At 48.6% G+C, this 26,131-nt stretch overlaps 9 protein-coding genes across 9 annotated transcripts; 5 read left to right on the forward strand and 4 right to left on the reverse strand.

Annotated features, from left to right (window-relative positions):
- Nucleotides 1-270: 270 nt before the first annotated feature.
- Nucleotides 271-6,417, forward strand: HD556DRAFT_1437072 (uncharacterized protein; the record flags this gene model as incomplete). Its single annotated transcript, XM_041305648.1, has 8 exons — nucleotides 271-354; nucleotides 410-566; nucleotides 621-1,052; nucleotides 1,101-5,062; nucleotides 5,110-5,344; nucleotides 5,396-5,529; nucleotides 5,578-5,669; nucleotides 5,721-6,417. The coding sequence occupies 8 exons, from the start codon at nucleotides 271-273 to the stop codon at nucleotides 6,415-6,417; spliced, it is 5,793 nt and encodes a 1,930-aa protein (XP_041166524.1).
- HD556DRAFT_1477917 (regulator of volume decrease after cellular swelling-domain-containing protein) lies at nucleotides 6,407-7,409 on the reverse strand (the record flags this gene model as incomplete). The annotated part of the gene is made up of 3 exons (XM_041308557.1): nucleotides 6,407-6,872; nucleotides 6,931-7,142; nucleotides 7,201-7,409. The coding sequence occupies 3 exons, from the start codon at nucleotides 7,407-7,409 to the stop codon at nucleotides 6,673-6,675; spliced, it is 621 nt and encodes a 206-aa protein (XP_041166525.1). The 3' UTR covers nucleotides 6,407-6,672.
- Nucleotides 7,410-8,804: 1,395 nt separating this feature from the next.
- Nucleotides 8,805-9,517, forward strand: HD556DRAFT_1429057 (uncharacterized protein; the record flags this gene model as incomplete). Its single annotated transcript, XM_041304778.1, has 3 exons — nucleotides 8,805-8,873; nucleotides 8,987-9,194; nucleotides 9,276-9,517. 3 exons carry the CDS (start codon nucleotides 8,805-8,807, stop codon nucleotides 9,515-9,517), a joined length of 519 nt encoding a protein of 172 aa, XP_041166526.1.
- A 1,618-nt stretch (nucleotides 9,518-11,135) lies between these two features.
- On the reverse strand, nucleotides 11,136-12,169 carry HD556DRAFT_1437074 (uncharacterized protein; the record flags this gene model as incomplete). The annotated part of the gene is made up of 4 exons (XM_041305649.1): nucleotides 11,136-11,440; nucleotides 11,499-11,762; nucleotides 11,816-12,009; nucleotides 12,063-12,169. The coding sequence occupies 4 exons, from the start codon at nucleotides 12,167-12,169 to the stop codon at nucleotides 11,136-11,138; spliced, it is 870 nt and encodes a 289-aa protein (XP_041166527.1).
- Nucleotides 12,170-12,244: 75 nt separating this feature from the next.
- On the forward strand, nucleotides 12,245-14,653 carry HD556DRAFT_1225846 (uncharacterized protein; the record flags this gene model as incomplete). The annotated part of the gene is made up of 6 exons (XM_041297040.1): nucleotides 12,245-12,344; nucleotides 12,402-12,768; nucleotides 12,826-13,028; nucleotides 13,083-13,745; nucleotides 13,798-13,974; nucleotides 14,031-14,653. Coding segments are annotated over 6 exons (2,133 nt in total), but the record flags the coding sequence as incomplete, so codon positions are not given.
- A 1,182-nt stretch (nucleotides 14,654-15,835) lies between these two features.
- On the forward strand, nucleotides 15,836-18,027 carry HD556DRAFT_1327205 (uncharacterized protein). The gene is made up of 15 exons (XM_041301567.1): nucleotides 15,836-16,158; nucleotides 16,206-16,298; nucleotides 16,352-16,376; nucleotides 16,432-16,513; nucleotides 16,569-16,601; nucleotides 16,657-16,668; nucleotides 16,731-16,744; nucleotides 16,794-16,902; nucleotides 16,953-17,095; nucleotides 17,147-17,204; nucleotides 17,259-17,326; nucleotides 17,380-17,390; nucleotides 17,441-17,570; nucleotides 17,645-17,677; nucleotides 17,726-18,027. The coding sequence occupies exons 1-15, from the start codon at nucleotides 16,133-16,135 to the stop codon at nucleotides 17,816-17,818; spliced, it is 930 nt and encodes a 309-aa protein (XP_041166529.1). The 5' UTR covers nucleotides 15,836-16,132; the 3' UTR covers nucleotides 17,819-18,027.
- Nucleotides 18,028-18,215: 188 nt separating this feature from the next.
- HD556DRAFT_1226217 (uncharacterized protein) lies at nucleotides 18,216-19,877 on the forward strand (the record flags this gene model as incomplete). The annotated part of the gene is made up of 3 exons (XM_041297070.1): nucleotides 18,216-18,855; nucleotides 18,910-19,177; nucleotides 19,229-19,877. 3 exons carry the CDS (start codon nucleotides 18,216-18,218, stop codon nucleotides 19,875-19,877), a joined length of 1,557 nt encoding a protein of 518 aa, XP_041166530.1.
- Nucleotides 19,878-19,880: 3 nt separating this feature from the next.
- HD556DRAFT_490834 (NADP-dependent oxidoreductase domain-containing protein) lies at nucleotides 19,881-21,639 on the reverse strand. Its single transcript, XM_041310763.1, has 9 exons — nucleotides 21,520-21,639; nucleotides 21,320-21,466; nucleotides 21,209-21,252; nucleotides 20,973-21,152; nucleotides 20,902-20,919; nucleotides 20,767-20,847; nucleotides 20,627-20,719; nucleotides 20,420-20,573; nucleotides 19,881-20,371 (listed from the first exon to the last, which is right to left on the reverse strand). Exons 1-9 carry the CDS (start codon nucleotides 21,544-21,546, stop codon nucleotides 20,144-20,146), a joined length of 972 nt encoding a protein of 323 aa, XP_041166531.1. The 5' UTR covers nucleotides 21,547-21,639; the 3' UTR covers nucleotides 19,881-20,143.
- A 273-nt stretch (nucleotides 21,640-21,912) lies between these two features.
- HD556DRAFT_1226167 (fungal-specific transcription factor domain-containing protein) lies at nucleotides 21,913-25,073 on the reverse strand (the record flags this gene model as incomplete). The annotated part of the gene is made up of 14 exons (XM_041297063.1): nucleotides 21,913-22,000; nucleotides 22,052-22,687; nucleotides 22,745-22,768; nucleotides 22,818-22,954; nucleotides 23,010-23,242; nucleotides 23,299-23,416; nucleotides 23,464-23,623; nucleotides 23,676-23,744; nucleotides 23,798-23,955; nucleotides 24,005-24,355; nucleotides 24,403-24,756; nucleotides 24,808-24,862; nucleotides 24,930-24,949; nucleotides 25,005-25,073. 14 exons carry the CDS (start codon nucleotides 25,071-25,073, stop codon nucleotides 21,913-21,915), a joined length of 2,472 nt encoding a protein of 823 aa, XP_041166532.1.
- Nucleotides 25,074-26,131: the final 1,058 nt, after the last annotated feature.

Raw genomic sequence — 26,131 nt, forward strand, 5'->3', positions numbered from 1 at the left:
TCGCAGAGATGTCTACTACTTAGACTTCTGGCGGATCATCACTTGCGTAAAGTAGCGATGATAACCTAGCTCACAGCCTCAGCTACTCACTTAGTCGTTTGACGCGACGAAAGACTTGTCACAAAAGTTATTATAAGGTCACGTGACTCAGTCAAATATATTCAAATTCTTAAATTGCCCAGAGTCAAAGCACTCCTCTTTTCTGTGTTTCCATTTATCCAGGCCAAGAGAATCTTGTGAACTTATCTGAGCGAGCAGAAGCGGATTTCTATGTCAAATATCTCACAAATTCAGCCTACAGTCCCTCCTCCCGTTCAAACAGCATCGTCTGAACCGGGGGAGAAGGATGCCGACGTGCGTTCATCTTTCAAAGTTGGCATATCGTATTCTTCAACTGTTCATCATCTAGTTTCTTGTTCTTCGACAACTGAATAAGCGCGCTCGTGTTCGCCTTTCCCAAGAATCCATAAACCTTTCGCCCATCCCAGGCAGGGCCTCCTTATTCGCGGTCGCAAACTCTCGAGGATGGTTTGCAGCAGTGGGCCGAGATTCCAATTCTGGGACAAGTATGTATCAATATCACACGCCTCGCAATCATTGCTGAAGTACGTCTTTTGTAGTTCTTGTGCTGTCGCCCCTCAGCGATCTTCGCTCCGCATTCGCTACCGCCAACGATGCGGATGACCGACCATATCAACCTCAAAGGAAGGTTTCCCTGGGTGCTGCCACTCCAAATATTGTTGTATTTTCATTCAATGACTCCAGACTCGTCGTTGGGTTTGCTGAGGGGTCGATCATGGTTTACGCCGCAGAACACCTATTCTCCCCTGGAGACAGTCCCATCAATCCCATTTACTCACTTCCTGCTGTGCCTTCAGCTTTCGTTGTTTCGATATCTCCGAATACGGGAGATCTTCCGGAACTTGTAGCTATCTTACGGGACTCCCAAAGTGGCTCAAACGCATTAGCAGTGGAGCTTCTCGACGTCCAAAAGCTAACATCTGTGGGAGGTTGGGTAGCAGGGAGTTTACCAAATACCATTCCCGCGTCAAGTACGTATCTTCTTCCAATGCTATGTTGATATTTTGACCGTTGTACAGTATCCTGGTCTCCCAAGGGCAAGCAGCTTGCGCTGGGTATGAGAAGCGGTTCCATCGTCACATATGCACCTACTTCTACCTCCACCCCAAAGTCCAGCATTCCAAGCCCACCCTCAGCATCTAATGCCTGCGTCATATCATCGACTTGGCTATCTGCTTCGTCTTTCCATGCGATCTACGCCCAGCTGCCTCTTAACCCAGAAGTCGAACAAACTCACTTCCACGTCTCCCTTGATGGCAAAACTAATTCTGCACAAGACTTGAAATTCTCCTCTCCGTATTACCCTTCGCCCGGGCTGCGGCCACCTGGTGCATTTATCGTGTGTTTGCGGGGGTGGGATCCCGCAAAGATATTGTTATTTATGGGAGACAGTACTTCATCTGACATTGGGGTGGTCGGATGTGTAGAAGAGAATTGGTCGAATTTGTCGCTTGAGGAAACGTCGACGCCGAGCCTCCCGTTGGACAGGGACATGAACGACACCGTCCTCGTTGGCCTAGAACTTGATCTAACTAGCACTGAGCCGTTCCACCATACGAGTGCGTCCGGGGAAGGTGTTCAGTTGCCACCTTCACCTATCATGTATGCATACGCATCAGATGGGACATTAGCAGGTTGGCATATCCTCAACATCAAGGGAACACCTTACCCGGGCATGGTAACCCAGTCCTCGGGAACGATGATGGAGAACGCTCAGACACTGTCAGCTGTGCCCACCGCGATAATGCGGGAGCCGTCCAATGACATGCATGCGTCTCCTATTGAACCCACTTCATCCTCTGCCAGTGCATCAACTTTCGCCCAGACAGCCCCTGATTTTGGCCAGTCGTCTGCGTTCGGGAAACAGCCTTCATTTGGACAATCATCGTTTAGTCAGCAACTGGGATCTCCATTTAGCCAGACACCAACAATGAATGCTTTCGGCCAGCAAAGTACATCTGCGTTCGGACAGCCGTCACCAACTTCAGCATTTGCTCAACCCTCTTTTGGTCAGTCATCATTTGGCCAGTCATCATTCGGACAGCCCACACCCATGTTTGGGTCCGCCGCTCCATCAGCCTCGCCGTTTGCTCAAGCTGGGAAGTCTGCTTTTGACACCACGCCTACTTCGGGAGGGTTTGGGGCATTTGGCACCGTTGGACCCTCGAAGTTCGGACAGACAGAGTTTGGGTTTGGAGGAGCACAACCTATCGCGCCTACACAAAGTGCACTAACATCAGCTTCTGCAGAAGATAGTATGGCTGCAGATGATACACCCGGCTTTGGTCGACTGTCACTCGGCGGCGGCAACCCTGCCCCTCAGGGTGCTGATTCAAGGCCCTCCATTTTTGGGAACACAGCTGCATCTCAATCTTCTCCTACAAGTGATTCAGCGGGAGGTGGATTCATCAAACCTGCAACCGGCTTTGGAGCTCTCGGTAACGGAGGCCAGCAAAAGAGTCCGTTCAATGCGTTCGGTGGTGCGTCGACCACATCGACATTTGGAGGTGGTGCCCCAGCAACTACCTCGGCGTTTGGATCTGCTATCCCACCTACTTCTGCATTCGGGAAGAACGGATTTGGAGTCACACCTGACCCTAGCTTTGGGAAGAGTTCATTTGGGCAGTCTGGGTTCGGACAATCCAACTTTGGAACGTCGGCTTTTGGAAAATCGCCCTTCGGATCAACCACCATTACTGCACAAACACCAGCACCTACTTCCGGAGGCTTCGCTGCATTTGCGACAGGTGCCCCAAATGCTTTCGGAGCTATTACTTCCAATACAGGTTCTCAGAAGCCTGCATGGGGTAGTGCAACCAATGCTACGAAACCCGATGCACCAACGCCTGTCCAGGCAATTAACGTTCCACGTGAGACGTCTGTGCCGCGGGAGGAAAGCCGGTCTCCTTCCCCTGTCGCGCAGAGGGGTGAAGAGACCGAGTCTGGATTCAAGAGCTCTGCGCCAGCTCCAACGACAGGTGCCTTCAGTAATCTGAAGCCATCTTCGTCTTCGTTCTCGATGAAACCCTCCTCTGGATTTGGATTTGGAGAAACACCGAAAGACTCTCCGTTTTACAGGCCGGCGCCAGCACAGCCACCTGTCTCTGCATTTGCCCTAGCATCAAGTTCCCCTTCAACACCAACAAAACCTACTACCGGGGCTCCTGCCTTCGGCCAGTCGTCGATGCCTGGTGCCGTAACGAAAAGTGCCTTTGGGACCATGACGCCTAGTTCCCCAGCTCCTACATTTGGTGCGTCATCCATGCCAGGAGGGGCGTTCAAGAGCCCACCCAGCCCACTCCAGTCAGCTTTCTCAACACCTTCAACGGGTGGTTTTAGTGCTTTTGCGTCAGGTGGAGGTGGCGGTTTCAGCGCGTTTGCGGGTGCACCAAAGTCGTTTGGAGAGTTGCTGAAGAGCACTGGTGACAAGGCCAAGGAACCCCCGAAGACAGAATCTGTCAATGTATTTTCCGTACGCATTGTCGAGCCTGAGACACCCGCTAAAGAGGTTACGAATGTCAAGGTAGAAGAGCCGCTCACGCCTACTATGCCGGTTGCAAAGGCGGAGGCTGTCAAGCAAGAGGAAACGCCAACTAGGACAACCACTCCACCGCTTCCTGTGGTTGAGGAGAAAGTGCAGGAGGTGAAAGTCATAGATAACAAGGCTTTGCCTCACGAACCTTCCTTGGAGTCCATCTCTTCTTCAACAGCCTCATCCTTCGTTGATGTTTCTGCTGAAGATGCGACTGAGGGTGATGCGGACTCGACTGTTGAAGAATCTGATGAGGATGGGGAACTCGAAGACGACACGAAGTCATTTATCTCTGATGATGATGATGATGAATCGGAAGAGTCGGAAGAGTCGGAAGGGTCTGAATTGCCAGACGGGCAGGACGAGCGGGAAGAAGAACGGGAAGAAGAACAGGAGGAGCTGGAGGAACAGTGGGAGGAACAGGAGAAACTACAGGAAGAGCATGAGGAAGAGAAAAAGCAAGGGGATACACATCAAGAAGTGCGGGAAGTGCAGACGCAAGAAGGAGAGCCTGAGTCAACAGTGGTTCCTTCTTCCATCCCATCGCCTGCTCCAAGGTCTCGATCGACCACTCCAAAAGCGGAGTTACCGACCATTACATTGTCAACTTCGCCTTCTCCTCCGCCTCGAAAGATATCTCCAGTTAGGGACCAGAGTACAACACCACCAGGATCTCCCGTACCAGAAGCTCAATGTGCCACACCTCCTGTGGTTTCGCCTCTTCCAAAGCCTCCTGCCTCCTCCCCATTCGCTATAACTCCCAGGACGACCGGTACTCGACCGGTCAAAAGTTCACCTCTTGCCAATGCCCCCCTCACCGGAGACATGGAAGCTCCCAGTTTCCTACCCCAAGCGAAATCAGCACCTCCGACTATGGTACCGCATCCCGCCTCACCGAGGCCGCAATTCGGCGCATGGGTACCCCCAGTGAAGCAAGACGCAGAATCTGATTCTTCCCGGCCCAGAACGCCCCCAGTTCTGTTCGGCAAGAGTACAAGCGCGCCGGCCATCACGGCGCTGCCTATGCCACCAGCGTTTACACTACCTCCAAAGCCCCTGCTGACTACCACACCACCCGCAGCGTCTAGCATCTTCGGTGCTCCAGCTCCAACTCAGTCTCAGACTCCAACCCCACCAGTCTTTACGCCCCCTCCAGTAGGTTTCTTTGGTTTTTCGAAGCCGAGCGAGAGTCCCAGCCCCGCGTCTCCCAGCATCTTCGGCACGCCAGCCAAAACACCGGAAGCGCCTCCTACTCTCACTCCTCCGCCTCCTGGCGTTTTCAGTAGCTTCAAACCACCTGGGGCTGTATCCGCTGGTCCCATGTCTTTGTCTCCAGGCCCGCTGCCATCTGCAGTTCCTTCGATATCTCCACCAGCTCCGCCCATCGAACAAGGCATGCAGTCTGAGTGCTCGTTCATGGTCTCACGTCTAACGTGGGAACTCGACAATGTAAGTCTTTGATGCACATTCAAACTGAAGGCTTACCCTTTGGTCAGCTAAAAACTATGGCAGCGCGTGCAACACAGCAAGCCGCCGAACTAGGGTCAAAGAAAACACCAGGACAATCTCATGTGAAAACAGATCTTCCAGATGCAACGAAATGGGCGCCTGGAGACATCAAGGAGTATGGTCATGTAATGACTGAAGTCCAGGGTGACATCAAAGAGATAAAGGAGCAACGGAAACTTCTTAAACAATTGCTGAAGGAACTTGAGAGTAGTATGTTGAAGGGTCTGTCATGAGTGCTGAGACCAAGATTATCAACTAATGCATGGTACACAGCGGGAACAAGAAAGGAGGAAATCATCCGATTTACTCGAGCTCAGACGGACAGTGAGTTTGCGAAGATGCTCAAGATTAGAACTCTCGGACCAGAATATCTGGAGACTCAGTCGCAACTACGGAGGGATATAAGGGTACAGTTGTCTCTGATTCACAGGATAGTATGCTGATTTCGTGGACAGACGATGGGGGACCGTGTACAAAAGCTCGAGGACCATCTGCAATCCTCTAAAAAGAGGCTTGCTGAACTAAAGGCAGGCAAACCGAGCCTAAAGTTCGTTGTCCGATCCTAAAACGCCGTCAACATCTCATAATTTGGTCACAGGGCACCGTCTTTGGATACCGTGAACCGCGCTTTCCGCAACATTGATATCTCGATCACGCAACAAAGCGGGGATGTCGCAAAACTCCAGCAGCGAATGAGCAAGCTGGACATATCCTCTAATGTCTCTGGTCCACGAGACAAACAGCTCTCGGAGTCAAGCGTTAAGAAGCCGTCGGCCGTAATTCCCCATGTAGCAGTTACCACGGCTGCTGCATTGAATGCTGAACGCTCTGCACAGAAGTTAAAGCGGGCTCTGCTGGCGGTAAGGAAGGAGCCCTTGCTTAACAACAAGGCAGCATCCAAACCCGCGCCTACGTCATTCCTAACGCCAAGCAGAGCAGCGGTGAAGCAAGAGCCAACTACACCTACACCTATTAGTTTCATTTCCCTTCCTAGCAGCGCCTTGCCTGCGTTCAACACCCCTATATTCACGCAGGGCGGGTGGTCGCCAGAAACGTCCATCAATTATGACGATTCTACGTCTTACACAGCATCCTCTTCGCGTCGCCCACAGCGAACACCGAGACATGGGTCTTCAGCTAAATCGGCGGCTATGCTGAAGTCGGAGAGTCTCGAAGCTTCTCCAACGCCCGCACCAAAAGCCCCCGCTGCTGTATTTGACTGGGGACCATTACCAATTGTCGCACCAAAAACAACACTGTCTGCTGATGTTCGGCCCAAAGGTTTCAAGTCGTAGATAAAGACTGATATGATTTGTTGATTCGAATGGTCATGTACTGGATGTCTGGATTATGCGTCAATCCTTCGTTGGTGAAATATATACTTTTGTTTGTGCCATGTGTTTAAGATCGAAATCAAACGTCCAGATCAATGTCCTCCATCGCCTTCGCTTTCAACATCTTCGCCAGCGCCGTTGAGGCCATTCTCGCCTGGATGATATGGATCATCGATGATTGACTCGAGATGTTCGAGAGCCGCCTGCGTGAGGTGTCTAGTACGGTGCATAACGACTGTTGTTGACGAAATCACTGCGCACCCGGCCAACCTCACTGAGCTCATCGCCCTCTTCGCCCGTAAACGTCTCAAAGGCGCTCTCATCCATAAATGCTTCGTCCAAGTCGTCATCATCTGAAACGTTTGGATCTGGGTGAAGGGAAGCACAGAGAGACATTGCCTCAAATATCAGCTCCACTGATCCGATAACTGCTATCAGTATGTGTGTGACGCGATTTGATCTCAGAAAACTTACGAGACGCAGGATTTGACGGAATGATGCTCAGCTCTCGCATGTCGGAGGCTTCATCATTTTCAGGTGACTCAGCTGCTCCAGGTTCTCCGGTGAGTTCGTCTAGCTGACAATATATTGACGGTCCAGATTCTGGACGCGCAATTGCGTGCAGGGTGATGGCAGGGTACGGGACCTGAAATCCAACCCCGGTCGATGACATGAAGACAAGGGCGCTGTGAGGGACGAAATATCAGAATATAGCGATAATGAGAGATTTATCAATATAACTACTTCTCGATCACGAATAACGTTCCATTCGCGCAATCTTGTTCGGTGAATGTATGGAGGGGAGGATCGAGCATAACGCGTACATTGTCCTCCTTGTGGCGCAGTACGGGAGGGATGTCGTTGAACGATGTAGGAGTCGATCCTACGATATTTCTGTGCTCCTCAGCGGAGACGTATTGTGGGACAGATGAGATCAACGTCGTGGAGACCATCGTGTGTTCCAGTAGATCTGATTCACTTGAATCTTGATAGGCTTGTGAAAAGTCGGGGACTGCCGCTTATGATACCTCTGAGGTCTGTTTTGGTCGTAGCCTAGACCATTGAATATGACAGTTCACACTATCGGTCAGATTGCGAGCTCAGATATCATTATATTGGCAGCCCTCGAAGCGTATGGAAAGCTAACAGGAGGGCAATATGCGAGTACATGAAATTGTAAGTTGTATATTTCACTCAATCGTGCCATACCAGCTCGCTCTTGACAAATCGAATGAGAAGGGCGATTGATGACCAGCAGGAGGACATGAAATTCCAGTACTGGTAAGGGTGATAAACAGGAGAAGAGCAGACGGCAGAGTGCTAATTCCCTCTTCCACCCTGGCGCCTGCTACCATGTCTCGACTCTCGAGCAACCACTCACCCCCGCCCCAAAGCGTCTGTGTTTGACGAGCCCGATTGAGAGATTGCTGCCATCACATGTTCGCTACCACAAGTGAAGGCAATTTGCCATCATGGGATGAGGTAAATTCGATAGGCCCGACAGTAACCCCATTCTCCTCGACTTCCGACCTAGTTGGCCATGGACATTCCTTCCCGAGTATTTCATAGTATCACTGAGGAGGTTTGTCCCGTTCCACGTGCATTCAACCTGTCGAACACGCCTCAAAGAATACATCCTATGGAGTTGTCATTTCTTGTTAGATCAAAGGCTGTTGTCCGCCCTGATTGCTGGCGGACGACAGTGTGTTGAAGACCGAGAGGACATGTTTGCACCAGATCTAGAGATATATCGAGGGAAACGATGAGAGCGGTCATAGTTCATCATGCATGATTGTCCGTGTCTAGATCGTCGCTGACAACTGACTGAACCTCGTAAAAATTTCGACCCAAACTTGCCAAGGGCACATTTGAGCATATGGCGCATATGTCATCAACCAACTCTTGCGATATTCTCTTCACACTCTTTCGCGCGCAACCGGTGGAGCATCAAGTCACTGTGCGAGTACACCCAGCAGCCCGATGCATGTCTCCAAAGAGGTACTTCTTGCTATTGCTAGCTTGAATCGGAGCGGAGAGTGCAATAGAATGTATGTGGAAGTTTCATTTTAGTCATGATTTATTTTTCAGAACTGAGGGATAGTTCTCTTCCAGAAGGAGTCTCCGGTGATATGGGGGTGGATGAAGATGAGGATGACGACATGGAGGAGGTTTAAATTTTATAGGTTTGCATCACATGTGATAGGTCTCACTGCTTCTTTCTACTCATCGTGTATATATAGCTGCCTTCCATTAACACGCGCAGTTATTGATCATGAACCAGTTCATCCTTGTGAAAACGGCTCCGAGGATGGAGAGCCTTCTAATAACTCTTGACTCACACTATCATGATGAATATCCCGTCGCTACTTGGTGACGGTAAGGGCAACTATAGAGTTCATGTTGTAGGCAATAGTGGTGTGCCCGTCGTTTGCTCATGGCCTCATTGCTCATCGACTCACGGGTATTTGTTAGGCACCGGCAAGGTAGGCTTGGATAAAAAATTGAAAGTCTTGAAAACATCTCTTTCAAGTCAACCGTCAGCGCGTACATTGCCACTAAACTCAATGTGCCACATATTTCCCTGGATGCACTTCTTTGGGGACCTGGGTGGACAACCCCTTCAGATGACGAGTGCAAGGAAAGAATTATTGCTGCGATGGCACAGGATCCCAGAGGATGGGTGATTGACGGCAACCACCGCGACACGGTCATCTCGGAACATGCAACAGATATCATTTGTACGTCTTTTGACTTGACGACTTATCTCCCTTGATACTTAGCGTATCATGATATCTGATGCGCCCTCCCGGTTGATTTAGGGCTTGACCCCCCTCTATGGCTCTACTTGCCACGAATCCTTTGGCGTACGCTTCTTCGCCTGTTGAACATAATCCCAAGCTGCGCGGAAGGGTGGAAAGAAACTTGGGGAGAAGTCCTATCCACGAAGGGTATCATCTGGTACTGCATTTCCCAACATGGATATCGCAAACAAAGGTACGGCGAAATGCTCGCTCGTACCTTGATTGCAAAAGGTGGAAAAATGAGACGTCTCAATGAGTGAGACGGCGACTTGACGATATGGAAGGCTGGACTCGAGGAGATGCTGCGCACTAAGTAGTGTAAGTATTCTTACCAATTGGTTCGGTATTCGTAATTCGACTCATGGTGTGACACTTACTAAGGTTACCGTCACAAAAGTTATTTGATCATCTTCATCACAAAAATCTTTCTGTTTATTAAGAAGGAGCGATTGAGATTCTGATTGGCGACTGTTAGCGTTTCGGCTCTGTAACCATTCAATTGAACTGACGTTATTTAGTAAAGGTTGGACCCCGCAAACCATGAAAAGGTATGGATCCTTTTCTATGTATTATCGTTTTCATTGTCCCAATTACATGATGCTTTCGTTGTCCTACTCGTCTGCAAGTCGAGTTTGCGGTCTTCGCGCACAGTATCCTCTGCCTTTTTTTTTTCCAAGCCTAGTGCCTGTGAACGCTGCCGCATCTCTTTGCACCCTGCCCAAGTGACCTTTGACACCAATCCCGCTCCTGCAGCCTAGCTGTGCTGTTGTCGCCGGTTAATTTCTTTTTGAAATCGTGACAGCGCATCAATACTAGGCGGCACGCCAAATCCCCATCGTGCTCGCAGTCAACACTCCCTCGTTGCCTCTTCCCATCAATCCTCGCTATTGCCGCAGCTTTCATACTATTTCTTTCTTCAGTGGTTTTCACTGCATCTTGAATTTCTTCTTCTCCTAGCTTACCACTCTAACTCGTAGTATACATACCGTCCTAAATATCAACGCCTACACATGTATTCCTGCTGCATCAGTAGCCATAAATGTATATTACATTCTCTCACCCAGAAAATTAATGACATGAGAATTTGGGTTGGTTGATGATCAAAATTTTCATATGTAAAAGATTGTGAAGAAGATGCTACACTTCATACCCAAGTTCTGTATAGGAGGGGGTGGCAGACACGAGGGAGATGGGAACACGAGGATGAAGAAGCCAAGAAGTTGGGGAAGCGCCCAAGGAATGTGTTTGACCTTAAGCGTCATGCGTTGAGTTCACGTGTCCGTTGGTGCTGAAGGCGAGGGGTTGGGTGTATAATTCGCAGCGGCTAGCTTGACAATGGTCGCGACACGAATGTGCTGAACAGCGCAGAATAGATATGCACAAGGGCGGTGAACTTGGAGGAGGCGAGTTACTGTGTTCAAGGACTCGTGTTTCCCACCTGTTAGGAGCCGATCTGTAAACTTAGTAGCAAAGCGGGAGTTATAGGTACCCTGTTATCACTCAGACGTTACTCGGCTGCGTCAAACCCTGAGGAAACAAGGTACGGACATCCTCACATAATTCACAAGGAAAGGACCCCAGACTCTTACTGTGATGTTCGCTTCAGCTTATTTGTGACGGCATCACCCAGCTGTATATAACCTCAACACATTCCTTCACCCGTCGACATGCTTCCCTCTCCAGAACTTTTCCCTTCCCTTCCGCCGCTCATGTCCCTCCAAGCTCCTTTTTCTCTCTCGCTCTTGAAACCTTGCAAGTTTACTCGTTATTTGTGAAGTATGTTTAAGTTCTGTGACAGAACTCAAACAAACTTCGTACTTATAGACTACTTGAATATGTACATGGTCCTGTAATTTTGTAGCTGTCTGTGCCAATAGACTATCTCTCTCCACATCCTTCGATGATGTGCAACCTCAGTGCAGTTGGAATAAATATGCGTCTGCAACCATCACACTTCTCCAAAAGACAGTTAGCATCAAACTCGTGAATACCCCCACCAGCTGCAAGCTTAAACAAGTGATCCTGCTCGTTCGGAGACAGGATGGGGCCTTCCTGGACCATGGGTAAGTCAGGAACATCTTTGGGAGGGACTACGAGAGCATCAGGCTCAACATGTTGCATTGGGTGTTGCACTGGGTGATGTGCATGGCCGAGCAACTGATCTCTCGCAGTGGGAAAGACAGCTGTAGACGAATTCATGTGAGTTAATGAAAGACGAACGAAAATGAAAAAAAAACACACCAGAATGACGACGCCTGTTATTATTAGTGCGAGCAGGAATGGCAGAGACTGTACGAGTCCATGTTTGTGAAGGATGAATGGACCGATGGGCACCAAGATAGTCCACAAAGTATGGCACAATTTCTGAATGATGGAGAGGTGAATTCAGCTGTCGAAGTTCAAACCTAGTTACGAGAGCGGCAGTGTTGGCGGCAGCTTGAAACACAGGCCAATCCTCGTAGGTTGAAATATGGTGCGCAGTGTGACACGTCTCGTTGAGATTGACTGTGAACTGAGTAAGGTAGAGATAGAGGTTGTCAAAAAGTTCAAAGACTTACTTGAAAAACCGCACTTGTTATTGCGGAAATAACACACAGCTTTCGTAAATCCATTCATTGTCGATACAAAACGAACAGGAGTTGCGCGCTCCTCCACGGCACCGCAGAAGCATTCCCAAGAAGTGCGCCTACGTCGCAAAAATTGGGCAATGCCTGCGGGCGTTACACGAGTTCTAGTTGTGCGGGAGACTGGACTGAAATGAACGAAATGTTAGCATGATATCTGGATAGGATAAATCAGACGCACTAAGCTATTTCGACGCACTGTTTCACATCGCGTGAGTAGATGACGAGCTCCGTGCTGCTTCGTTGGTAGCGACGGCAAAGCAGAAACATGGAATCAGAAGCTGGCATGGTAGATGGTTGAAAAATGAGATGACAAGCAGAAGTAAAACTCACGCACCTTTTATAATGTGCCCCAGCTGAAGCCGCTGGTCTCTTGGTGGAGGCCGGAAGAACGTTCTCTGCCATTTGCTTCGAGATAGCACTGATGGCAAACCAGTTAAGTGCAACAGGATTTCGACGTCTTGTAAGTTTCGTCAATCTATGCGTGAATCATGTCAGTGACGCTCAGTGATGTGCTTAGGTAAGGGCCTGAAGGCATGTTCCTCCAACACTGACACATTCATCAATGCCACCCATTCATACACCCACCGGGCACACATCAGCGAACTTATCACTCCTACCAGAGCATTTTCTCCCGCTGATGATTCAGCAGAACGTGAAGTTTTCACCAAGACATTTGCATTTTTCTGTGCACTTAAGGTACACGGCTGTAGTTTCCGTACCAGCACTGAGTTCACAGATTTCAACTTCAAGAATGACTCAAACATCGACCCCAATGACTACGAACGTGCTCTTGTGACTCCCACCGCCGTATCCTCACACTCTCCAACGTCTTGTTTGGGCAACCTTATCATGCGCACTGATAAATACAATCAACGATTCATCCAGTGAGTATATTGTCACCATCATTCTAATATTTGCTAATCCAATCACCGTGGCTGTAGATGTGAACATCATTCACGTGCTGACCGGGCACATCTCATCCTTTGGAACCTTCAAGAATTCAATATCAACTATCTTCAAGCATTGCTCGCTCACGACATCGCAGCAATTGTTATTCATGAAGAACGTGCGGAACATTGTGGTTATGGACCCCTGGTGCCTTGCGATTTTGTTGCTTCGCCAGTCGAGCACAAGCAAACATGTGGTGAGTCATTTTTTTCAAACTCCCTGTCTCTCAGCTGATGTCGTGTTTGTGCAGCTCGTTGGCACAGGAACGTAGCCGGCATGTTGGAACGTGGTCGTCTCCTTAAATGGGAGCACGACTGCCAGTCAAAATTCGATATCTTTGTCCCTGTCAACCTCGTCGCTGTACCCCGCATCGCTATTGTGTGTCGCAACCCACACTCTCACCCGCCACCTGCTCCAATCAAAACACCACCTCCACTCGTTGATTTGTTCAGGTCGTTGCTAATGGATATGGATTGGGAGCTCGCCGATGCAACTCCTAGACGTATTCTATGCGACTCTGGATTCATGCGGGGGCTACGTACGGCTTTGGGTTGGACACTGGACCGCAGTCCAACTCTTGCCGACCTTCACCCATCTCTAGCGAATCTCGATCATGTGCACCGTCTCATGTATAAATTCCGTCATGACAAGTATCCAATGGGGACCGGCTTTCAAGGTGCAAAACTGCTCGTCGACAAGGAGAATGAGCTGCCACGTCATGCGCGCTATGTTCGGTGCGCAGAAACACACACTCTCCCCGGTGGTGTTGATTTCCGTCTCATTGTTTGTATGAGTCCCTTGATGTCGCGCCATCTACTGCTCGCACGCCGTGTGTCGATTGACACGTCATTCAAGCGCTTGCATGGCTGGCAAGAATTTGAGATTGAAGCATGGGACAACAACCACATGCGATGTAAGTTTATGTTCACGTCACTTGAATTCATCAATACTGATACTAAGTATAGCTCTTACGGGTGCCCGAGCATTCATAAATTCACAATCTGCGCAGGCACACTTGGTTCTTTTCCGCCGAATCTTTTCAATCGCCAGCGAGGACACAGGAACACCGGTATCTTTCAAACACATCCATGGTAGTGGCTATGAGTCAGTAGTGGCAGATGCTCATATGGGTCAGGGTCTCGGTACATATTTTTTCCTTTCCTCAGCTTACAAGCAAGGCTGACGTGTTTTATGGTAGGACTTGGAATGTTTTGCTCAGAGCTTAGCAAAAACATCAAGACTCCATGCATTTACGAACCGCATCGCAAGTTATGCGATCTGACTCCCTACGATCACCTTCGCCGGTTCTACCGTTTGTGCGTTGTCCATTTCAAGAGGAACTTGCGGCCGCTTCAATCACAGGTGTCGAAGGAGGTATATAATGCCATGCTGAGTCTATCTTCATCGGATGCACATCCCAATTTTCAGAGGACACTCAGTGTCATCAGAGGTGGCGGCCGAAAAGCTGAAGCATGGCTTAAGGACAAACTTCAGACTAACAAGTTCGCATTGCCCGCGCTATACCGTCCTGCGAGCTTCATACCTGAAGATATTTGGCGTGCATGCCCAACCACCACAAATGGCAACGAGCAGGCCCACCGCAACATCAACTGTGATGGGGTGCACTTAACGCTTCTCGGAGGTATCATGAGAGGCCGAGCCTTCGACGACCGAGCGGCACAGAGCATCGACGTTCATGCATCATTGGGCATCGGCACTCGTGATCGTGATGCTACTCATGCCTACCGAGCCTCAAGAAGCATCACTCGTCAAGGTAATCTTCGTCTATGTCATTTACCCATTGTTTTGACAGCATCTTAGCCCTTTCACAGCGCCGTCGTGTCACTCAACATCCACATGATGACACTATGCATGTGCTGTCACAGCAACCAGCACCCAGAAGAATCCTACCCTTCACACCAGTACCATCCTACTCGCTTTTCGATGCTCTTCGACCAGATGTCAAAGGTGTTCTGGAGCTGTGTCCATGGAGGCAACGTTCTGCACGCAATAATTGTCCCCGACAACGATCAGCCTATTCTAACAGCTATGTTAGTGACCTTGAGTACGCCCTCACACCTGGAGCTGGTATCATTGATTATTTCCCTCCCCCGTCTCGATGATGGCGCTAACCTATACACTTTCATACGCTATTTACCAGGACTATCTATACACTTTCATATGCTATTTACCAGGACTATCTATACCCAGTCATGATATCCCTGACACTTCAATACTCTTTGCTTCGAAATAACCAAAGTAAACTCCATTAATGCTGTCAAGTCTTTCTAGATAATCCGCTCAACTCTTCGCTTCAAATTAACCAAAGTAAACTCCATTAATGCTGTCGTAATCAACAGGCATTGCTATGTTGCGCACTTGGTCACCAGATAACCTACAAAAGGCTTGTCTAGATGTGCGCAACCTTCCAGGTTGGCTCACCTACAGAAGGCCGGCCAACTTGGGAAGAACATGACTCAGAAATGTGGAATAAATGTACACAAGCGAAAGTGATCCGAAAAGAAGAAAAAGGTCACATGTGACCAGAATTGGGAGTCAGGGACAGCACTGTTACGAGGATAATGGAGGGATGTGGGCAGAAGGGAAGCAGATGGGTGAAAGGATGCGTTGAGGGTTATATACAGCTGGGTGATGCCATCACAAATAAACTGAACCGAACGTCATAGGTCGGTCTGGGGTCCTTTCTTTGTGAATTATGTGAGGGATGTCCGTACCTTGTTTCCTCAGGGTTTGATGGAGCCGAGTAACGTCCGAGTGATAACAGGGTACCGGAAACCCGCAAAGCGGTATCACAATTATGTAAGAGGCTAAATGATGTTCGAGACCGAACAAGCATGACATACATAATTATTTTTTTCACACGATGCTTTCCACCAAGTAAATAGATTTCTACATAGACTGGCTGGATAGTGGCAACTTCCAAAATTTGGAAGGACTGAGTGAGCACGGGAACGTGATTCTGGCTGATTAGAGACGTCGATGCGGCGATGTGGAGTCTGGTCCAAGTCTAGGTATAAATGTGCTCGGGGTCTAATATTAATATGACCGCGGTGACCTTCCAAAACAGAAAAAAAATAATCTCGTGATCTCTGTAGATTCTCAGAATTATCAACGATACCCTGACTTAAACCCTGAAAACGTACGCTTTAATCGGACGAGAATAAGATGCGGATGGGCTATCTACTACTACTTATATGAGAACCCTGCGCCATTTTCCCAGTCTTTTAGCCCCCTCATCGCTTGAAGGAGCTCAATAAGCACATATTGGTTGTGTCCAGCATGCCGCTTACTGCTGCTGGAATCTCGTAGGTCTTCAAGTTCTGGTCTTACCACCCCACTCACTGGCAATCAGGTTTGGCCCCTTACTCGTAGGCTTTGCCGTCAACACAATTTTGTACGGCGCGCTGGTCACATCAGGACTCGTATATTTTTCTTCCTTCAAAAAGTGAGCAATGCGATCCAATATGAATATTCACTTTATAATCAATTCTCTCCCAGTGACGGTCCATGGATACGACTTCTTGTATGAGGCATTTTTTGTTCAAATGAGTGGACAGCAAGTTGATTTTACTTTTCAGGTGTCAACCCTTCTGTTGCTGTGCACCGCCAATGTCATCCTGCAGTTTGTCTTCTTGAATGACACTCTCATCATTCACTTTGGTGTGTTCATTCTTATTTAGCAGTGGATGCAAAGTCTAAATTTGTTGTTACAAAGGTGACCAATACAGTTTGACCAGAGCCAACTGGGGTGTGTTGTTTCTTCATAATTCGTGCCCCACCGTGTTCTCATTCGACATTTCCAGTTTTCTCCTTACGTGCGTATTTCTCTTCAAGTAGTCATCTGTTAGCATATCAGTAATCGCCCATATCATTTTAGTACCAGGCATCGCGGTATTTTGTTCTCTGATCGTAAGCCTCTTGCCGGCTGACCATGCACAAGGGTGTTGTATCCTCCCTCGTCCAGTTTTTCTTCGCCTGGAGAATCCGCATTTTGACGTCTAGTGTCTGGCCAATTGGAATCATGGTTATTCTCGCGAGTGCTGCATTCCGTAGGTAGTTTGACTGTTCAAACTCACCCTTGTTGTCTCATGGCTACCAGTTTGTGGCATTGGAACCACAGTTGCGATCAATATGGTGCCTATGTTCGCCCAGTTTCATAGGTTCGAAATCGTATTTGTCGTCGGCCTTGCCTCTTCTGCTTTGGATAACCTCCTGATTACCGGGTTACTTGTCCGCTCCCTGGTCCGTCATTCTTCATTTTGATAAGGGCATACATGCTTTAACATGCTACAGAGTGAACACAAAACGGGATTCATGGACACTGATCATATCATAAAAAAGATAATACGAGGTACTTGACTTTCAGTCGGTTCCTGTGTTAATGAGCGAGAAATTGGCATTTTAGTCACTCTGCAGACCGGTCTGCTGACAGCAATATGGACCCTCATTGACCTGGCCGTATATATAGCACTTGTGAGTCCGTTTGCTTCGCATTAAAGACCAACTTACAGGTTTGGTTTCTCCAGACCGACGGCATGTAAGTACATCTCTGGTATGCTTTCTAAAACAATAATTAATACTCTACAGGCATCTGGTCTTCAATGAATCTCTCGCACAATTTTACACGATTTCCGTCATGTCGACGTTGATAGCCCGTCCACGAGACCATGCTTACACCGACTTCACCGTTGTGAACGGAGACCAGACTGAGAGAAGGGTCCGTCATTTTTCCTCACTTGGCTCATGGTGCCGGAGCTTTTTTCAATGATCAACAGCTAACCAGGATATCAGATTGCCCAAATTCCACTTGAATGTAGTAGAAATGTAAGGGATTTCATCTCGTACAAGATCTCGCGCTTAATCTTGACGTAGACTGATCGGAGAAGGAATTCCGAGTTGGTTTTTGACGCGGTCAGCCTAAAGAAATTCAACTCGGTACACGTTGCCACGGACACTCAGCAGTGACATACTTAGAGTCAGAATCCGCCATGTACCATATGCACTGTATTATTATGACAACCACAAGCATGCAGATAGAGCACTGCATCTGTTACATGTCCACGACATTACGTCGATGTTCATGCGCTCAAACTTACTGTTACATATACAGGCGGCCTCGTGGATCATTACTTGGCGATATATAAGTACTTTACCTCATGAGGCCGGTCCGCCGGAGGCTTTACGTCTTGAAGGCGATTGCCTTCTCTTTATAGACCATCATGCATCAATCATCCACACCAACATTTAGTGTAATGGCATCCGATTATTACGATGCGAGAGTGTTGGTTTTAAAATTTAAACGCGTCTAATCCTCGCATGCTGCTTGCCCATCAGACAGACCTGTCAGTTATCATCTAGAGAAATGGTATCAACAACCGAGGACCAAGCTGTAAAATTCCCTCCTCTCTTGTCCAAGAAATTCAATATCACTAATATCAAACAAGACATCCTCAAGTGGGATAAGGATTGGGAGGCGGCGATCGCATCATTAACAGCAGCAGACGTCCTCAAGGAGATTTCCTATTTACTGGATGATTCTTTCCTCACTCCCGATGACCTGAAGTCCCTCCACTTGGATCTCCGCAACATCCAAGAAGGCGCAGCTCGAAGCCTGCGCAAGATTCTTCACGGAGGACGATTCAACACCATCTGGCTGTTGTTGGGTGCCTCTGCACAGAGGAGACATATCCTTCAGGGTCTTGAGAAGGCATCTGAGGCACCTAGTACGCTCTTGGGCCAAGACAATCGTGCTCTTTGTCCAGATGTCACAGTTTCGAACTTCCTATCGGAGGGCGGGAAGGGTTTTATCGGGTTCCTTACTCGTTTCTTGGAGGTCTTCGACTCGTCTGATCCAACATTCCTGCCAAACTCTTGGTGGGAACAGGCGTCGGATCTGCCAAACTCATGGTGGAAACAGACATCGAATGATGCTAGCAGACAGAGACCTGAAGGTACAAAGATGGTGTTTGAAGTTGCAACTATCTACAGGAATAAGTTCATCGGTGGGTTTTCTCTCGTTCATCAAACATTGTGCGTCTCTGAAAATATACTACCAGGTTTCTTCCTGCTGGCCTCGTTGGAGTCGATCTTACACGACATCATCCATCGTAGCGTGGGGATGAAAGACGTCCTGAACGTCGTGGAGAATACGGGAGCGCATTTTGCCCATTCTTTAGCACAGGCAAAGACTACTCTCAGGGACAAACCCCTTGTACGCTGCGAGAACTGTACGAAAACACCAGAAGACATCGGTGAAGGCGTTCGCTTCATGGTGTGTAGTATTTGCAAAACAAAACTCAAGTTCCAAGTACATTATTGTTCTCAGTGCGTAGTGCTATAATCTCTCTTCATTATGCCTCATGTTCCATCCGCTAGATCCTGCCAGAAGGAAGACTGGCCCGTTCACAAAAAGGCTTGTGGCAAGAAGGAGGTTTCGAAAGGTCTCAGCGGAACCAAGGATGACGACCTTTGGCAATTTAGTGGTGGTCAAATGGGTCCAATTGCCGATATGATGCGTAATCTTCCAACGAATCGGGATGGGACTGTGGATATTGCAAACGTTGGCGTAGGTCCCTGTAAGGGCCGACGTTCCCCTGCTGCGGAGCGTCAAGCCAAGATGCTTGAAGCCGACAAAAATGCCGATTATTTCCTCTTCACTGCAAGCGATGTACCAGTTCGCTTTGTGATTGATGATCCAGGAGCGAAGATGGTCTTCCGGATCAACCGGCGCATGATCATGACGCAGACCGCTGATTCTGGTCTCGAGCCAATGGCAGAGTACATGCTCAAACACATGAGCGGATTTCCTGGTTTGAGTCGGGACATCATCCTCAAGCAACTCTGCGCGGAATATGGGAATAACACCACTAGAAAGGTAGTCGAGTGGGAGCGGAAAAGTCGAGAACGTGGAGTCAGCACCGGCACGGTGATAGGGTCTCTGTCGAAGGATTTCATGAAGGTATTTGGGCACACCTTCTCCACCAAGTGGTATGGGTTTTTGTTCTCGTTCACTGGATTTTATTGATCTGCGTTTAGAGACGACATATTGTCTTCCCAAGAGACTATGAAGATTCCAGCTCGCATCTATCCAGCCTTCCTTCAACCATAAACGCTCGACCTAATTTCTTTTGTGTTCTAGGATATTGTGCGTATGTCGATAAAGTACACAGTACTCGATTGTCATACTAGTTGACGCTGTGGCAGCGTTCGTTGGAATTCATTATCATGACAGTAAATTCAATTGTCACTAGGTTTACCACACTCTTGACTATGCCTCAACGAAAAGAGCCCTCAACGCCAGTATAACGGGGTGCTTCCGTGTGCCTTCACAAGCCTGCAAGCCTCGTCAAGCGCATCAACAACATCCTGTGGGAGAGGCCCTTTCGCCGAGTCAACACAATTTTGCTCTAGTTGCGCTGCACTGCTAGCGCCCAGGATGATACCGTCTTCCGGCGTCAGTAGAGAATGGTGTTGACACCAACGAAGGGCAACCTCTGTAAGACGAAGACCATGTCCATCCTGTCCAAGTCATTAGTCGTATAGACTGTCAGTTGCAGAGGGACATACGGCAGCGGCTTTCACGAGTTCAAGAGCCTTGAAGTACCCTTCCCTAAGGTACCGTGCTCGGTACATCTGGCCCATCTTCGACTTCGGGTCAAAGCGGCCACCCTCGGGAGCTACCTCCTCAGTGGAAAGCACCTTGCCTGCAAAAAGACCGCCGCTACGTCTTGTGATGAGGTTTCCATCCAAATGACATTCTTGAACCCCACTCACGCTAATGGGTTGTAACTGACCAGCCGCAAGCCATACTTTCGGCAGCAAGGAAGGAGCTCAGGCTCCATCTCCCGGGTGATCGCATTGTACATCCTACATGCATCATGAGTATCTTCTATTATAACTGGAATTATACGAACACCTGGTAGATCTTTGGCAGCACATAACCATTCGCTTTGCAGATTCCGACAACTTCTGCAACCTCCCAAGCTGCAAAGTTGCTGTTGTATGACTTAGTCCTAGAACTTGGGTGAGCATTCTACGAACACGCTCACCTCAGACCAAATATCTCGCTGATGGGCCAGTAAGATTCTATCCCTTCGTTTGAAAGGACGTGGACACTCACAAACGACCCTCAGTATAGAGCTTGTTGATCTCTCGTACGGTGTCTTCAAATGGAACGCTGCGATCAGGAGCATGCAAATACAAGACCCGGACTTTGTCGCGCTTCAGAGATTGGAGGGACGTGAGGAAAATAGACCGCAACGCATGCGGGCTGTGATCTCCCGGAGTGACAGGGTACACTCTACGCCAGAAAATCAGCACATGTCTACGGCCACAGGACGAAATCATACGACGCACTTGGTGTCGATCGTCGCATTCTTCAAATTGAGCTTGGCCAAGACCTGGCGTGAAAGTGAAAACCATTCGGTTAGCGCCAGGATTCGACGTTCGACGCGTCAGCGTGCCCACCTGTTCAGTGGTGCCTTCGGCATATACGCGTGCTGTGTCCAATTCAGTGTGGCCGTGACTGAAGAAGATGTCTAGGATTTCTTGACAGTCCTTCTCGCTGGACGTCCGCACTCCGTTCGTGCCCTCGAACCCCATGGTCATCGTCCCCTTTCCTCATACATATCAGTGCGATATTCAAAGGAAACATTCGAATTTCTTACAAAAAGAAGAGGTATGCGAGTCGACATATTGGAAATAGAAACGTTAGAACTAACTGAGTTGATGATGATAGTTTCAACAAAGTACTAGCCTTGTGCCAGACTTTGTTAGTTTCATACATCGGGCGTAGGAATATGGACACCCGTTTTTCCCGATGGCTTCTTGTCATGTGTACAAGTCTATGGAAAGGCTACAGAAATAAGGCGAATTGACCTCATGATAGCATATATAGATGAGATAATGAAGTGCTGCCTCACGTCCATCAAAAGCTATAAAAGCTATGCAATTTACAGAAGACGAGCGCTGCATGTACTTCTCGCTACATTAGGGCATTATCAACGTGTATAATGGATGCGAGCCAAGAATAAGAAAGTAAAAGGTCATCATTGCGAAGTTTAGTGTCCATGCCTCGAGTGTGAGGCTGAACCGTCAGGATTTACCATCCCAGATACATTTGTGAGGTACGTTCCCCAGTCATTAAGCCTGTGCACTCATCAGCGGGGATTTGAATTAGCCCGAATGAGTGCGACTCACTCAAAACCAGTGGGAGCGTTGGACCACATGGCAATCGTGTCCGTGTCAAAACAGCTTGCCCCAGGATGCTGAAGTACATTGTGTTGATGTATGCCACCCATCAGACTCTGCAACCCCTGAGGGTCATCACCATAAGGTGAGGAAGTGGAGGTCCCTGATTGATATTGCGCCGGATACTGGGTCATCTGCTCATAGAACATATCATCCACGCTGTACGCGGCAGGAACAGCGGCCTGCGAATAATCTTGAGGCAGGGTCACATTTTGCATAGAAGTCTGCGTAGCGTGTGGTTGCACCGGATTCCCACCCCCGTGAGAATACCACATATCAGTGTTAGATGAACCAAGCGATGCGGACGTGTTAGGGAAGTTCAGTTGTCCATGGAGCGGTAGGCGCCCAAGATCATTGCTGTAGAGTGGAAGATCAAATGAGCTCAAAGGCTTCGAGCGAGCGAGGGCAGCTGCGTCGCGCCCGACGCGGCGTGATCCTGCGATAGTACGGGGTACCTCTGATGGTGAAGTCGTAGGCGGAGCAGACATTGGACTACCTGAATCACGTTCACGCTTTGTTCCACCAGAGGGACTAGGCTGGGGCAGCGGAAGGTCACCGACGGATGCCAGTTCATACAGGATATCCCTTCCATATATTTTGAGCCCTCCACCGAAAAAAAGATTAAGACTCAAATGTACATACCACAGACGACCAGCAGTGTGCCAGCTATGAATTAATGAGAGACATTCTTGCGCAGTAAAAAAAGTCGACAGACCGTTTTTCGCACGACTTCAGTATAGACATGCACTTATGCACATCTGCCATCTCTTTCGTAGGATCAGTGTACAGTCCAGAGCGTTTTCCACCCCAGATATTCAAAAGTAAGACAATGCCCGCCGTGAACGCAGCCATCTAAAGTAACATTACGATGTACTGAGTGTCAAAAGATCGAAATTCCCTGACGTACCTGTGAATAAGGCACCGGCTTACCAGATCGACATCGATATACATCCATGACGTGGCTGCAAGATCGAGCGGCATTTGTACAGATCGCCAAGGAAGGGAAAGATAAGGGAGATGGTTTTCGAGGTGACGGAATGAATGGGCGGTGGATGAGAATCTGGACATGATAGTAACTTGAATAGAGGGAATATGACTGCAGGAAAAAGTCATTAATCTCCATATTTGGATCCCATCTGACTTTAGGTTGTAGAATTTAGCAGCGGCAATAACGAAGTTCAAGCTAAGATACATACGGTGATCAGGAAGAGCGTCGATCCATTTATTAAGCGCAGAATCAAGCTCTGCAACTGTTTGTTGCTCCCATTGTTGCCCAACGAAGCCAAGCAGTACTTTCAGCTTGTTGATCGAATACTGCAGCACGTCATTAATCGGCAGTTCTTATGCGAGAAGCTACATACAATAGTGCGAAGGGCAAATGCGAGTATGTGGTTAAGCTTCAGGAAATTGATGAAGTGCGATATCAGAGAAGGTTTGCCAGGAGGTTGCTTGAACATTTGGTCCGGGTCCGAGTGCTCCCAGTAATCGTCATCACATTCGAGAGGCATGTCGAGATCGAAGCTATAATTTTGGTCAGCTTTATATCCTCACAGGGTGGCGTAGATAGACCCACTCTTCATCCTGTATCGCACATGGTCTTCCCAACGATGAGCTCACCAATCGGTCTAGGCTGACGAGAACCCTGAGACAAAACATTGAGACGCAATGTACTACGGTGAGTAATTCGAACCATACCAGAATGCACGTTTCCAAAGCTCTTCTTCGACACTGGGCTTATGGCTGTAAGCCTTGCGGCGATGTGCACCAACATCCTGCGCAAGACGGATACCGACTCCGACGATGGTCCAGCATGCCTGTGGGGCCGAAGTCCCCATCAAGTAAATCACAGATAGCTAGGCGCGAGTTAGTAATTCAATGGAGGAGCACTGGCTTGACACCTACACAATGCACTTGGAGGTCCTCCAGACGTGGTGGCCCAAGCAAGGTCTTCATGACCATCTGTACCTGTTCGAAGAACTTCCATCCTGACGAATGTTCGCTCTGACCTTCCAAACAGACGCGGCGATCTTCAGAGAAGCGCGAGCCTACAGCTAGGACTAATAAATATACCGCCCCAAATGGCGCGCTTCGGCGGTGGAGCCCCTGCGCCACCTTGCGCTCAAAGGTTGGCCGGTGCAACAGTGGAGTTAGAACATTATAGTGAGCAAAATAGAGGTCGACAAGGGAGGCAGCAAGATCTTCCTCAGGAAAGTTATAGGTCGGCTCAACATCATCCTTCGCGGCCAGCTCCCACTTGATGAGATGTCAAATTTAGAAACAAAAGTTATGACCACACGCACAGGGAAGGTTCCACGAAACTCAGGGCGGCCTTTGTGTTGCCTGAGATCAGGTTGGATATCTTCATCGCCAATGTACTCCTTTTTGAGGTCGATAGCTTTTTGCACTAGCATCACACCACTGGATTTTCCAAAGAAACGGGATAAGTTCGGATTGATAGACATGTTCTGCATGTGATCAGCGAGGCGGACGGAAACTATCTCGTCGTCATCGCTGGATACGAGATCTTCGAGAGGAGTGGTAGCATAGGGACTCATGACATGGCTGGTTGAGCCATTCATATTGCCTTTTTGCCAGGCTTCCCTGTCCAAGGGACCGCCTCCGAGCTCCTGAGAGAAGTCGGCGTCAGGGCAGACCTGGGTTGGAGTGAGCGACGATCATGAAGAGTATCTGCGCAACAGACCGACCTTTTGCAGAAGCTTCTCCATCTTCTCCAAACGATTCTCCAGGCTCTCGACATATCTATGTAAAGTATCGTCGACGGTGAGTACCGTGGGTGGATGCGGGAAAGTCATTGCTTCACACGTACCCCTTTGGGGGACCTCGTTTCTAGGGTAGGGTGCGTCAGGCGCTACTCGAGGAGATGACCGAGGGGGTAGCGCACCTTTGCAGCCTCTATGTACGTACATTCAAAATTATACGCAATGCAATTGGAACATCGGTTCCCTGGCATCTGGCTTCCATCACCTTCAAGTTAAAGCAAGCGCCCCCCAAAAGTATAGCGAGAGAGGACATGGTCAATTTTACTACTGAGTAACCACCGGAAGGCGAAAGGTAATGAGGCTGACTCACATCGAACTGGATCAGACGTTTAAAATTAACGGCCTTGAGGAATTCAAGACAAGTAGTGCTTACTCTTCTTGCGTCTACATATGTCACACGCCCTTTGTACTCGTCGTTTTTTGGAGCCAGGCAAGGTTAGGGCATTATCGTGTTCATTGTACTCGTCTTCTGCGGATGACATGGTGGAATCGGTTTGAGCCCTTGCAAGCGGATACAGCTTGTGCTGTATCAGGGTTCACGTGGTACTGAGTGCGCGAGAGAAATATTAATATTAATGGAAACAGACTTAAGCCGACGGTATTCGTAACCCAGACGGCATGGGAGTACCGCGATCATACACGTACTTACTACTTAAATATTCAAATCGTTGGTCGGGCTGATCATTAACTTATCTGTAATTGATGTTTGATATTCCACTGGATACCGTCAGGAACAAACATATCCAAACTTGGTTAATTATTTATTGAATTTAATATTACTAATGGAACAGGTAGCGTGAGTCCGCGGTTTGAACACTCCACTATAGGGTAAGCTACTCTGATTCAGATCTCAGATCCTAGCAGTTTGAGCAACACAGGAAACCATACATGACTGCTGGGTGGTGCCTGGTCAGCTGGCGACCCGGTGACATCCTACAACACGTACATACAACCCGTCCCTAAATGGAAGAACCCCTTGTCATTAATATATGTACAACTTGGCGAGACGCCCCAAGTATACCTACCCTACACACTATGAGTACATGAGGCAAGGGTTCGAAAGCAAATTGAACACAACACCCTAATCCATAGGAATAACTACCTGGTAATTAAGGTGACTACTATTACAACGTAAATGGACAGCGAGGATGACGGAGGATGACGCGGACGGAGTGTGACATGCAAGTGCAAATTATGTGTGGGAGATGCAACGATACGAGGAAGGTTGGGAGGAAGCGCAGCATGAGTG

This window comes from Suillus plorans (assembly GCF_016647745.1).
Source record: "Suillus plorans strain S12 chromosome Unknown HD556scaffold_3, whole genome shotgun sequence".
Taxonomy (NCBI): Eukaryota; Fungi; Basidiomycota; class Agaricomycetes; order Boletales; family Suillaceae; genus Suillus; species Suillus plorans.

Excerpts from the sequence above, each read along its gene's own strand:
- HD556DRAFT_1327205 (XM_041301567.1), top strand. The coding sequence starts at position 16,133 with ATGCCGCTTACTGCTGCTGGAATCTC. Across the intron at positions 16,377-16,431 it reads GTCCATGGATACGACTTCTT|GTGTCAACCCTTCTGTTGCT; the intron begins GTATGAGGCATT and ends TTTACTTTTCAG. Across the intron at positions 17,205-17,258 it reads CATAAAAAAGATAATACGAG|TCACTCTGCAGACCGGTCTG; the intron begins GTACTTGACTTT and ends TTGGCATTTTAG.
- HD556DRAFT_490834 (XM_041310763.1), bottom strand. The coding sequence starts at position 21,546 with ATGTCGACTCGCATACCTCTTCTTTTT. Across the intron at positions 21,467-21,519 it reads CTCGCATACCTCTTCTTTTT|GGGACGATGACCATGGGGTT; the intron begins GTAAGAAATTCG and ends GTATGAGGAAAG. Across the intron at positions 20,574-20,626 it reads GTCAGTTACAACCCATTAGC|CGGCGGTCTTTTTGCAGGCA; the intron begins GTGAGTGGGGTT and ends CACAAGACGTAG.